Source organism: Bos mutus, chromosome 23 (genome assembly GCF_027580195.1).
Source record: "Bos mutus isolate GX-2022 chromosome 23, NWIPB_WYAK_1.1, whole genome shotgun sequence".
Taxonomy (NCBI): Eukaryota; Metazoa; Chordata; class Mammalia; order Artiodactyla; family Bovidae; genus Bos; species Bos mutus.
This window is the reverse complement of record NC_091639.1, coordinates 39,653,509-39,666,119: the sequence shown is the minus strand read 5'-3', so window position 1 is coordinate 39,666,119 and position 12,611 is coordinate 39,653,509. Positions and strand designations below refer to the sequence as shown.

The 12,611-nt window shown below is 50.5% G+C and overlaps 1 protein-coding gene across 4 annotated transcripts in view; it reads right to left on the bottom strand.

The window, feature by feature from the left end:
* Positions 1 to 891: 891 nt before the first annotated feature.
* BNIP5 (BCL2 interacting protein 5) overlaps positions 892 to 12,611 on the bottom strand; it is a 47,389-nt gene continuing 35,669 nt past the window's right edge. For all 4 annotated transcript variants that reach the window (XM_070360867.1, XM_070360868.1, XM_070360869.1 and 1 more), the window contains 9 exons: positions 12,291 to 12,355; positions 11,817 to 12,057; positions 10,636 to 10,767; positions 9,057 to 9,118; positions 8,522 to 8,759; positions 7,569 to 7,700; positions 6,691 to 6,755; positions 4,850 to 5,092; positions 892 to 3,122 (listed from right to left, as the gene is read on the bottom strand). In XM_070360867.1, the coding sequence (XP_070216968.1) occupies positions 3,087 to 3,122; positions 4,850 to 5,092; positions 6,691 to 6,755; positions 7,569 to 7,700; positions 8,522 to 8,759; positions 9,057 to 9,118; positions 10,636 to 10,767; positions 11,817 to 12,057; positions 12,291 to 12,355 (1,214 nt within the window). In that variant the 3' untranslated portion in view covers positions 892 to 3,086. The remainder of the gene's footprint in view (positions 3,123 to 4,849; positions 5,093 to 6,690; positions 6,756 to 7,568; positions 7,701 to 8,521; positions 8,760 to 9,056; positions 9,119 to 10,635; positions 10,768 to 11,816; positions 12,058 to 12,290; positions 12,356 to 12,611) is intronic.

The following is a 12,611-nucleotide window of genomic DNA, read 5'->3' as shown; positions in this document are numbered from 1 at the left end:
ACCAGAGTTTAGGAATCAATAGGACAGATGAAGCAGCATTAGGACTGGCCCAGATTTTCCCGGACATACAATTCACTGTCACCTGAAGAATCACAGAGTTGTAGAATGGCGGGTCTGGAAAGCAAGAATCTTGTCTCCAAGGTCATCAGCCTGAAGGCAGCTGGATTAAAACCCAGGTCACCCAATGCTCAAAACAGGGCAGCTTTTTTTTTTTTTTCACTGCCTCAGCAAGTTGGCACCACAAGGATGGGACACCTGAATAGCATCTGGACAGGGCCCCCAAGCAGGGAAAAAGAGGCAGACCCCCGCAACCTTGCAGGCTCTGGACTGGCCTGGACATGGCAGGTGGCTCCATCTTGCTTCCACGGTGAATAATCCAATCCAAGTCAGACTTCTGTGCAAACCAGTTTCTTTATTTGCTCAGATAACACAGTACAAAAATGAGACTCAGATGCCAGCATCGAAAACTCATACCAAATACTTACATAACTTAAACAGCATCATTTCAAATAAGAAACTCTGTACAGAAGGTGCCTGACCTTCTTCTCAAAACTGATTCTGATCTTTCACATTTTAGTGCTGTGTTCCTAAACACTGCCTAAAATGAATCCATAAAATAAATAAACCTCCCCCACTTCTTGGGAGCAGCAATAACACTAAATGACTTTCAGAATCTAAAACTTTGCCTCAAGTTTGAGGCCAGTCCCTGCTAAGTGCCCAAGTCTCTCTGCCCTTGGCTTCTCCCCCACCTCAGCTCTACCCTATGGGGCTCGTCATAAGAGCAAGACAGTGTCCACCAAGGATAACAAGGATGGGTTGGCCATCCAGGTTCTAACACCCTCTCCCCAATGGCCATGTGTTCTAGGCAGTGTTAGAGGGCTGTGTTCATAGCCCTGTCAAGCATTCATGCAGATAATAGACACATGCCCATTTGACCAGCTGAGCCAGGCTGTTGGAACTGTTGAGCTGTGTAGAAGACAAAACCTTGCTTTGGTGCAAAAACAAAAAGGAGCCCATTTCTCAAGATACTTTTCTGCCATCAGCTGGAAAATCATCATCATAAATCTATAAATCCACAATGTCTCAGGAGTCAATGTCTCCTGCAGTTTGGTGCTCTTGAGCAGTGCACACTCATTCAACCCTCCCTGGCAATCTAGCTTGAAGCCCTCTCCCATTTCCTGAAAACTACCCAGATTGTAGCTATCATAAGATTAGCAACGTATATAGACATGGCACTGTGTAATTCCAGAACTCTTTGTGCTGATTTTCTTAGTGACTTTTGGCAAATCCCCACGATTGAACCCCATTCAATTTCCAAATTTAGTTTTAAATATCATTGCATGGATTATTTGGACTTCCCAAGTGGCTCAGTGGTAAAGAATTTGCCTGCCAATGGAGGAGATGCAAGTTTGATCCCTGGGTCAGGAAGATCCCCTGGAGGAGGAAATGGTAACCCACTCCAGTGATCTTGCCTGGAGAAACCCATGGACAGAGCAGCCTGGCAGGCTACAGTCCACGGGGTCACAAAGAGTCAGACATGAATTAGCGACTAAACAAGCAAAACATGAGATGGCAGAGCTGAAAGGCATCAGCTTCATTTCTCGGTTGTAGAATTACAGGACAAAGGGCTGCTGGCTGCTGCTGCTGCTAAGTCGCTTCAGTCGTGTCCGACTCTGTGCAACCTCATAGACGGCAGCCCACCAGGCTCTGCCGTCCTTGGGATTCTCCAGGCAAGAACACTGGAGTGGGTTGCCATTTCCTTCTCCAATGGACAAAGGGCTAAGAGGATTCTAAGAAAGGCCAGTTGACCCCACTCTGCTGCTTCCCCATCTAGAGGCTGCAGGGTTCCTGGGAGGGTCTACAAATCCATATGGGCACTAAGTACTGTTGGCAAGCTGAATAGATTATATGATCCCTGTAGCTGCACAGCTGTCACGGGCATGTGGATGTTCAGGTGAGAGACTAAGCATAGATGTATTTTTAAAACTAAAGTCAGTCAAAGTCGTTCAGTCATGTCCGACTCTTTGCGACCCCATGGACTATCCAGTTCATGGAATTCCCCAGGCCAGAACACTGGAGTAGGCAGCCTTTCCCTTCTCCAGGGGATCTTCCCAACCCAGGGACTGAACCCAGGTCTTCCGCATTGCCGGCGGGTTCTTTACCAACTGAGTCACAAGGGAAGCCCATGAATACTGGAGTGGGTAGCCTATTCCTACTCCAGGGGATCTTCCCAACCCAGGGATCGAACTGGGGTCTCCTGCATTGCAGGCAGATTCTTTACCAACTGAGCTATCAGGGAAGCAAGAGACTTATTTAAAAAACTAACATCTGAAAAAAGTATCAGCAGCTCTTCTACATGACATGGGCATATTTTTAGCCCTGATGAACCAAGAAAACACGTGATAAACAAACAAACAAACAAACAAACAAACAAGGGTACATAAGTCAGCACTAGGCCCTAAGGCTGGCCCCAGAATGCAGAGGCCTTGATTTCTGGTCCAGGGCTCTAGACCACTGGTCTCACAATTCCAGTTGAGGACCAAGGCCTCCCAGAGAATGTCTGGCAGAATTGCCTGGATCTCAGGAGTTCCATTCATTCATTTGGTCATGAATGAACTTAAAGATTGCCTCCAGCTATGTGGGGTGGGTATATTTAGCCACAGAGTGAAAGCACTTGCTATCTCTCTTTAGAGATATTTTAGCATAAGACAACCAGAAGGGGTCTGATGGGTCACTAATCCAGCCCAGAATCCAAGGTCTGGAGAGGAGAAGGGACGTGGGACTTATACAGGGTTTTGCAGCAAGTTTGGAGGTAGGTCAGCACGTGGAGTCCTGGTCTCCTAATTCCCAGTCCAGTGCATTTTCCCCCATGGCCTTTGCCTCCAGTTTTGTAGACGAACACCTTGTTCATTCTCTGTCTCAATGAGCCCACGGTGGTGCATGGACACAGAATGGCTGTCCACGCTTGTCTTCAGTCATGTCTGTGAAGCACTGGATTGGGAGAACATGGAGCGTTTTCAGGGTTTCCTGGCTGAAGCTACTAATGTTTGCATAGTTCAAGGGAACTTGAGTGCAAAGCACAGCTTTCAATCTGGACTCTGGATCTGAGAACTTGTGATGTTCTGGGAGGAGAAAAAGAACACAGATTTTAGCCATAGTCCAATTACGTATGGGTCCCACCCTGATAACAACAGACTTCTCATTAACCCACTAGCTCCCACCTCTGGGTCTTTGCTCACAGAGTACCTCCTGCCTGCAGTGTCCTCTTGGTCCTTTCTCCCCATCTACAGCCTCTCCATCCTCAAAGGTCAAAATCAATGCCTGCTACCTTCTGGAAGGCTCCCAGAACCAACTTGCTTTATTGGCCACAGCGCTAATTTGGCATTTAATTGATATTTACTTTTATTATCAGTCAACAGTCTGTCTTTTTCCATTAGAACCTTTCACAGGCCCTCAGAACCTTTCACAGGCATCTTACACAGCTGGGCTAATAGGAGGCTCTCAATATGTACTGATTGGATGGATGAGTGAATAAATAAATGAATGGCTAGCAAAACCAGAAGATACAGTGTTAGGGCTACTGAGGATGTCAGAACTGATGTCTCTATAATATCTTCCACAAAGAGCTCAGATCACTCCATCTGGTGTTACCTAATCCACCTTAGAGGGCAAATCGTCCCTAGTCTCCAGGAGAAGACAGTGAGTCTGAGAAAAGAGAGGTCTAAAGTCATAACGGGTTCCCACCAGGAAAGCCATTGAAATGATGAGATACAAGTATCATGAAATAAGGCCTGCTTTCTTGAGAGACTTATCACAACAGCTTCTAAAGTTAATTCCAGGGCGAGACAAAGGGTTTGAGTAAGACTGACATCATTGCAATAAAGGTCCGGTTCCCCAGGGGACCATTTGGATCTGGAAGTTCTGGTCCACTTTGGCGAACTCCAATAGGACGTTTCATTGCTTTAAAATCACAATTTCCCTCAGTAGTTTCTGCACTTTGCTACTGCTAAGTCGCTTCAGTCATGTCCGACGCTGTGCGACCCCAGAGACAGCAGAGACGGCAGCCCACCCGGCTCCCCTGTCCCTGGGATTCTCCAGGCAAGAATACTGGAGTGGGTTGCCATCTGCACTTTAGAAGTGGTTAAATGTTTGTAAGCTGGTCATCTTAAGTGAATTTGAAAAGGGCGGGGAGAACTTAAGAGTCCAGCAGAAAATTCAGATTTTAAAAAAGATAATAAGTTTTCAGTAATAAGTTTTCTGTCTACAGGGACCATTCCAGAGCCTCAGGGAAGGAAGGATTATTAGGGAAAGCCTGAAACCAATCAAAAGAGTGAGTGATGGCAGAAGAGAGGCTATTCATAATCAGTCAAGGCAAGGTCCTTGAAGAATGTCCTCTGAGAAGCCTTTCAGAACCAAACAGCCCCAGGGAGCCTTCTCATCTACCTCACCATCCCTTATGTAATCTTACTGTACTTTTTTCTTTAAATTTTATGACCGTCTCAGTTGGCAAGCCAAACAGCCCAACCCCTGAAACAGCAAGAGGGTGAAGCTAAGATAGTAGCTGGTCCGATATTCCATACTGATATCAAGAAGTATGAAAATACCCCTCCTGTTGGAGACCAGAGCCAAATAAAGGAGGATGCTAATTAGCTTATTAGCAGGTAAAGCGGGGAGGCTGGGAAAGATAAAGACCCCTGTGGTGCAGAATTGTCTCAGAAGGCCTGGACAAGGAGGTGGCATTTGAGCTGGATCCCACAAGCCCTGAACTAAGCAGGGGAGGGGAGAGGACACAGAGCAGGTCCTTGTGATCTGAGTCTGTCACGCCCCGTGCCACGGGGCCGGTTCTCACCTGCTGGGCCTCCTCGTATGGGAACTGGCCGTAGCTGGGTCTCCTGTAGTGTAGGCCTGTGAGACTGAGGACGGTGTGGTAATTGTTGCCAGCACCTTGGTTTCCCAAGCCAAAAACGAATGGGTAGGTTCTCTTGGGCTCGGTGGTGTGGGCCCCTCGGCTGCGCAGCGTGGCTACCAGCTTTCTGAGGGAAGAGACTGAGGGCTCGTATAAAAATTTCTTAAAGCTTGGGTGTCGCTTGATCTGGAGGCAGAAATGAAGGCAGGCCATCAGTGTGGCTGGCAGGTGGGTACTCCCCTCCCACTAGCACCCCCCTCCACCAACCCCACGCAGTCAGGCTGGGCACCTCCCTGTCCCTGGGACAGCACGCCTTGTTAAATTCCTCCACCTTCCCTGGCCTCTCAGAATCTGCTCTGCAAGGTACAGCTCCAAGCAGCACTACAAAGTGGGGAAAAAAAAACCCAAAAGACAAAATCCAGGTCTTTGGATTCAGATAATGGATGCTTAAATAGGATTCACTAGCTGTGTGACCTCTCTGAGCCTCTGTCATGTGTAAAATGGGGGTAATAATACCTTCCCCCAACACACTATTGTTGGGGGGAGAGGATTAAGTGAGATAGTTTAATGTTTTGTGAAAAGTGGATATTGGGTGAATTTCAGTTCCCGCCCTAAGCCTCCTCCTCCTAATACCTAAATGTCTTAGGTTGGGTTCCCCCAGAGGCAGATCCAAAGACTAGGACTTAGATGCAGCTCCCTTCTGTGGTGAGTGATCCAGGCAGACACGGATGGGGGAGTGGAGACAGGGGGGCAAGAATGGGAAGCACCCCCTCCGGCTGGCAGCTGAGCCCGATCCCCTTGGGGCACTTTGGGAGCCCCCCAGTTATCCCCTCAAGGTGGGAGGGAGCTGGGGTATGTACACACCAGCTCCCATCAGCCGATGATTGAGGGCTGCTCCTGGCAAGGTGGAGAGTGTCACACTGGCCTATTGTATGGGTGTAAATGGCTCCGGAGGGGCCAGTCTTCAGGCAAAAGGATGCAGGTGCTGGCAGTCGGGAGCTGGGCCAGGTGATCTGTGGTGCCAGAAGAGGTACCAATAACATTGGCTACAGGCTCAGCTGTGAAGAATCTGCCTGCAATGCTGGAGACCACCTACAATATGGGAGACCACCTACAATGCAGTAGATGCTGGTTTGATCTCTGGGTCGGGAAGATCCCCTGAAGGAGGGCATGGCAACCCACTCCAGTACTCTTGCTGGGATAATCCCATGGACAGAGGAGCCTGGTGGGCTACAGTCCACCGGTTCACAAAAGTCAGACATGATTCAGTGACTAAACCACCACACTGATCACTCATCTATGACCTGCCTCTTTGTATGTGATCTGTGTCTGTCTCTCCAAGTAGACTGTGAGGTTTTCAAAAGCGAGGAACCTTATGTTACAAGCTATCTAGCAATAGAGGGAACTCTAAAAGCTTGAAAGAATTAGAGGCCTTATAATTGCTGAAGCATGTGCCAAGACAAAGTGAAGGGCAGATAGAGGACGAAATCAGAGGGACTTGGGGAAGGAGGCTTCCTTGAGCTGAACTTCAAGGATGATTTGGACAGGGGGAAGTTCTGGTTGGCAGGTGGAGACACAGAGCTTTCCGTTATTTTAAATTAACATTGATCTCCTCTGCTGTGTGTCTGGCATATTCTATATATGCACTAAAGTTGGCAAGTAGGTATTTATACTCCATTTTGCAAAAGGGAAAACAGGCTCACAGAAGTTATGGGGCAGGCCACGGTCACCCAGATGGGGACTGAACTCCGGTTCAGTCCTTGGAGGGACTTAGCACTCCTCACCTGCTTTCCCAATTGGCCATCCACTTCTTGGAGAAGGGCCACCAGCTCTTGGATGATCAGTTCCTCTAAGAAAAATAAAGAAGGATTGAGGGACTGTTGACAAGTTCTGCAATAACCCATCCATCGATCCCAGAAGTATTTTGCCTCTAAAACACAGCACACAGATTAGTTATGAAGAGCAAAGAAAAATCTTCCCCTAAACTAGAGCTGGAGCATGAGGGTTTTGTTTCGTTTTGCTTTATAGACAAAGAAGGCTCTTGGACCTGCCGAGCCTCACCTGCCACCACATTCAGCTCCATTTTGACAGATGGGGAAACTGAGACCTTATCTAGGCTGCAGAATAGCCTGCACCATCAGCCTGGGCCGTAAACAATGGCGTGTGGGTGGTGCGGCTCTTACCAAGACTTAATTATGAATATTCGGAATATTTGGAGACCCATAGTTATAAACTGTTGGCAACTTGAAATCAGCCAGGGTGGGAATTTTATACCACAGAAATCTGCAAAGGCTACAAATCAGGGCTTCCCCTGGACCCCAAGCCCCTAGTGTACCGGAGCTTGTTTGCAGTAGGCCACTAGTTATGAGATCCAGAGCAAGCTCGGAGTCTTACATGAAACATTCACGCGAAGCAGTGGCATGCCGTGGGGGTGAAAGTGCATCCCACAGAAGGGACAGACACTCTCTACCTGAAGAAGGCTGTCCACCTGCAACTCTGCCCCAGTTCAAAGGTCAACCCTTGTCCTCTCTGCCCTTCTAGAGTCTCCTAGGGTATTTGTAAAGCCACCTTCCCAGTTCCCTACTAGGGTTCAGCCTGTGGAAGCCATGCAAAGGGGAAGCCCCGGGGCAGCTGTCCCAGGAGAGAGCAGGGTGACACTAACTGGATTCATTCGCTCCATCCGGCTGACGTCCCGCTTCCGGCTTGTGGCTTCTGGCCTGGGAGGATGCTTCTGGGGCTCCAACTGGCTCCCCTTCTGTGGGTGGGGATCCCTGGAATTCGAGATCCTCCGGATCTGAGGGCAAAGAGGAGTTGGTGTGAATGTGTTTGCACCTGTCTCAAATCCACCAGCACATCACTGAACCCAGGTTCTGACAAGAAGCTGTCCAAAGTCTCTGTCTTAAGAGGGGTCCTGGTTTCCCAGGCTCCTCAGGGAAGCCCCAGGCCCCTGGACCTGCCTCAGAGGAGTTCACAGTGCTCTTTGTCCCTCCAGGAATTGCATTCTCTCTTCCACCTACCCCCTCTGCCTCCTTATATCTGGGAGGAAAGCAAGCAGGCCTGCCAACAAGTCTCAGCAAGTGAGCCCCCTTCCCCTTTAACTTGGTAAGCCTTTGCTGAGTCCCTTAGCCTGTCTGAACCTCACTTTTTCCATCTGTCAACTGGGAGAGTTGTAAGGGGGGTTAAATGAGATAGTATGTGTGAACGCAGCATGCAGCGGGCACTCTGCCAATGTTGGGGGGGATTGTTGTACCCCAATGGTCCTCACACCTTAGTGTAGTGAAAAAGCAGAGGCCCAGGACATGTCCTACTTCATCAAACCTGAGTCTCTATTTCTCTATCACCTTTCCAGGTGATTCTGATTTATGTATGGTGATGCTCTCATACCATATTTGTTTTTAGGTGTTTACGATGGGCTGGGGGAAAGTGTGTGTTGTGGGGGGTGAATCCTGGCATCAACCAACTCCTTTCTTCTCTTGTGCCCCCACACCGCCCTACTCTGCTCAGAGTGAAAGTCAAGACTGAACGGTACACCACACATCTGGCCAGCCCTGCCCTGGAGGAAGCCACGGGGCCAGAGGCAGCCTCTGTTACCATGGCAACCCTGGGTCTGCTCACCAGAGTCGCTGGAGACGGAGGGCCAATGGCCACCGACACACAGGGGCAGAAAGCTGGGCTTCTTGGGTGGCCGGGAGTCTGGGCTGGCAGCACCTGCAGCCCCTGCTCTCTTGGGGTCCTTGGAGCTGTGTTTTTTATAGAAGGCTTTTCTGAAGTTTGACTTTCTCTCTTGGCATTTCTTCCTGTAGGCTGGGGCCAAGTTTTCTACAGCTACCTCCGGCTCCTGGACTTGAAGTTGCTGCAGGGGAGATAAGGGAAACTGAGTCAGGGCCCCTGACTTTACAAGTCAGCTGAGACCAGCAGCCCCAGAAACGGAGACCCACTGTGGGCCAGATGGTGTGGTTAGGGGAGAAGGGTGATGATGCTCAGAGCTGGGGAGACAAGCACAGCCTGCAGCAGTTAGGGGAGGCTCCGGGAAGGAGGGGAGAAGGGAGCCAGGCTCTGGCAAGATGTAGGATTGGGGGAGGGGCTGTGCCAGGTTGTGGGGGGTGTCCAAAGTGAGGGTCAGGGTCTACGTGGGGAAAGTCTTCCTCACCTTGCCTCTACACTGCTCCTCTGCATCTTGGAGTAGGGCAATGATCTTCTGGATGAATTCTTCTAAAAAAAAAAAAGAACAAAGGGGATGCTCACACTTGAGTGCTGAGAAAAGCTTTTCTGTGGTTAGTCTTCATTTCCTAAGACCCGGTGGCTCCCTGGGCGATTCTCACAGGCCTCCAGGGTGGATGCTAATGAGCTTGCATTTGAGGTCATCCCTGGCCCAACCCATGGTGGGGACCACAGATTCCCCAGAGGTGGCCTGAGGGCAGAGCTGGTTTCATGGGAACATGTGCTTAGTTGCTCAGTCGTGTCAGACTCCTTGTGACCCCGTGGACTGTAGCCCTCCAGGCTCCTCTTTCCATGGGGACTCTCCAGGCAAGAATACTTGAGTGGGTTGCCATGCCCTCCTCCAGGGGACCTTCCCAACCCAGGGACTGAACCCAGGTCTCCCACATTGTAGGTGCATTCTCTACCATCTGAGTCACCAGGGAAGCCCCAGAATACTGGAGTGGGTCGACTATCCTTTATCCAGGGGAACTTCCTGACCCAGGAATCAAACCAGGGTCTCCTGCATTGCAGGCAAATTCTCTACTAGCTGAGCTACCAGGGAAGCCCTGAGAACATATTCATTTATTCATTCACTTATTCATACCATGGGAACATATTCACTTATTCATTCATTGCTGTGGAAGGGCCTAGATGTGCCTTGTTATGTTTAGGAAAACAGCCGAGACCCCTGCCTCCAGGGGAAGGTGTCTCAAGGCCTTCTGGTCCCAAATCCCCGCTCCCTGTTCCTTCCTCCACTTCTAGGTAGATCAGGGGCCCTTCTCAATTCTCCTTCAAGGCACGTCCTCTGTGAAAAGCAAAGAAGGCAAAATGGGAGAGGTAGGTAGAGCTGATCTTCAGACAGACAGAAAGGACAGTGATTACATGACTATAGGCTTGGCTCCACCAATGATAAAATAATAATGATAAAGGTGGCAGCCACCATCAGTTCAGCTTCTCTCCTAAGGCCTCGCCCCCTCTTCCTAGCCTCTTTATTTCTCCTGAGGCTCTGCTCTCAAGCAGGGTTACATGACAACACTAATAGTCACAATAAACTGCAGCTGACATTTTTTTTTAGCAGCTCCCAGGTACACCTCTAAATGCTTCATCGCCACTAATTCATTGAGAACTTCCACCAACTCTAGGGAGTGGGTACTATTCTTATCCCCAATTTATAGATGAGGAAACTAAGACCAGAGATGAAGGAGCTTGTCCAAGATCACTCAGCTGGAGAGGTCAGAGCTCAGGTTCAAATCCAGGTTCTAAAGATGTACCTTCTACGGAGCCCTTGCCACAGGCCAATGCTTCCCTTGCATCTCCTAGTGTCGGCCTCCCCAAGGAGGGCATTATTACTTTTGTGGTTTTACAGCTGAGGCTCAGTTTGGCTTAGGGCCCGTGTTCTGGACCCCGAGCTGCCTCCCCAGCCCACAGTGCTCAGAGGCAGGAAAGGACAGGTCACTGCCTATCTCTGGTTCAGTTTCTCTTCTGACATTTTCCAAGGGGCCTCTGAGAAGAGAAGAGTGGGTACTGACTGAATTCTGTGGCTCTGTCCTGCTGCAGGTCCTCGTCGGGTCCCCCACTTTCTGCTGGGGTGCAAAGCTCAAAGGGACTTGGATCTCCACCATCTGTAGTTACAGCCTCTTGCACTTCAGGTTCTTCCACACCTAAAAAGCAAGAGGAAACGGTGGGTGAGCTTCACCAGCCTGAGGGTGTTGACTAATGCACAGAAGTCAGCAGAGACTCAGAGTGCGCTCCATGGCTAGCGCATGCAGAGGCCTTTTTGGGGTGGCAGGGGGCTGCTGGGCAGGGCTGTGGCTCCGCTGTACTGAAGACCAAGCTCCCTCACCCCTTTGCACGTCCATCCGTACAGCTGTGCCTGTCCTGGGCTTCTCCACCACCACCACCACCACCCTCTTCCCCTGGAAGCTCATCCCGCCACCATCTTGGCTTCACCTGCGAACTGGAGAGTAGATAGATGCCTGATGCCCTGGCTTGAATTAGACCGATTGCAGCCAGGCTCCGCCTACATGAAAATATCTCCCTTGTGGCCTGAAATCCCACCACCGGGGATCCACTCTTACTAGTTCAACATTGCTTCCTCCTTTTTAAAATGTGAATTCCCCTGGCCAGGATGACCTGCTAGGCTGCTCCTCCCTGACACCAGGAAGACCCTCTCTCCCGGTAACTCTGGCTCCATCGTGATGGGCCCCGTGACCACACACATGATTTTACCTCCCGAAACCCTAGTTCCCTCATCTGTGAAATGGAGATAATAAGCTGTACTTCCTAAGATGAGGACTGGTGGCCAACAGACACACAGCCAGAAAATGTCTTATTTTTACAGGCGAGGAGATTTGAGGCACAGAGTTAAGGATTATACAGCCCAGCACCTGGATCTCCTGCCTCCCAGTCTCCAGTTCCCTTCTGCACGTTACCCGCTGCCAGGGTGTGGAAGCTGAGGCTGCAGAGAGACCACGCTAGTTGGTGGAATTCTCTGAACACAGTTTCCACCGGGGGCTTAGCTGGGTTGCCTAGACGATGAGGGGTGGTGTGTGGAGGTGACCTTCTGGCATTCCTTTTGCCCTCCCCACGCTGCTCAGGGCAGAGCAAAATTTAGAACTGGGACGGCAGCTCTGCACATGGCCAATTCAAGCCGTAGGGAAGGTTCCAGCGCGGGAGGCAGTGTTGCTATGGTAACCGTGAGCCTGCTCACCAGGGAGGCTGGAGCTGGAGGGCCGATGGCCGCCCACACACAGGGGCAGAAAGTTGGGCCTCTTGGGCTGCCGGGACTCTGCGCTGGAAACACGGGCGGCCCCTGCTCTCTTGGGCTCCTCGGAGCCATATTTCTTAAAAGAAAAGGCTCTCTTGAGGCTAGACATTTTCTCTTGGGATTTCTTCTTGACGACTGGTGCTGGGTTTCGTGGGGTCACCACAGACTGAAGGGCTTGATGCTGCTGTGGGAGAGATGAGAGAGAAACTGAGTCAGGCCCCTGACCCTCAGGAGAGGGGAAAGGTCCCCAAGAAGCAGCCGAGGAGCACTCAAGGGCTTCAGGGTGGCCCCAGGCACGGCTGGTGACAGAGGCCAGAGCAGGGGAGCAGGGAGGCCCGCAAGCACAGGTAGGGTCTGAGCGAGCAGGAGGGAGGGCAGCGTGCCCCTGGGCATCTGTGCGGACGGTTCGCGTCTCACCTCGTCCTCCCACTGGTCTCCCACTTTTTGGAGCAGCTCCACTATCTTCTGGATGATGATATCCTCTAGAAGAAAACCAATACACCTGGTTAATCTTTGTAGGCGCAGAGAGGACTCTTTTTAATGACTGCCTTGGCCTTCTGAGACCAACTTGGGACTTCTGGATTAAGTGAGGGTCCTCTTAAAACAGCTCCTTTAGGCCGCAGACTGGGGATGGGGGAGCACAATCTCAGGGCCTGGTCCTAAGAAAGGCTTGGAAGGTCCACAGGTGAAGGGTACTAGGCCAAAGCATGCAATTTTACGCAGAAGTTTCGAGTCAGT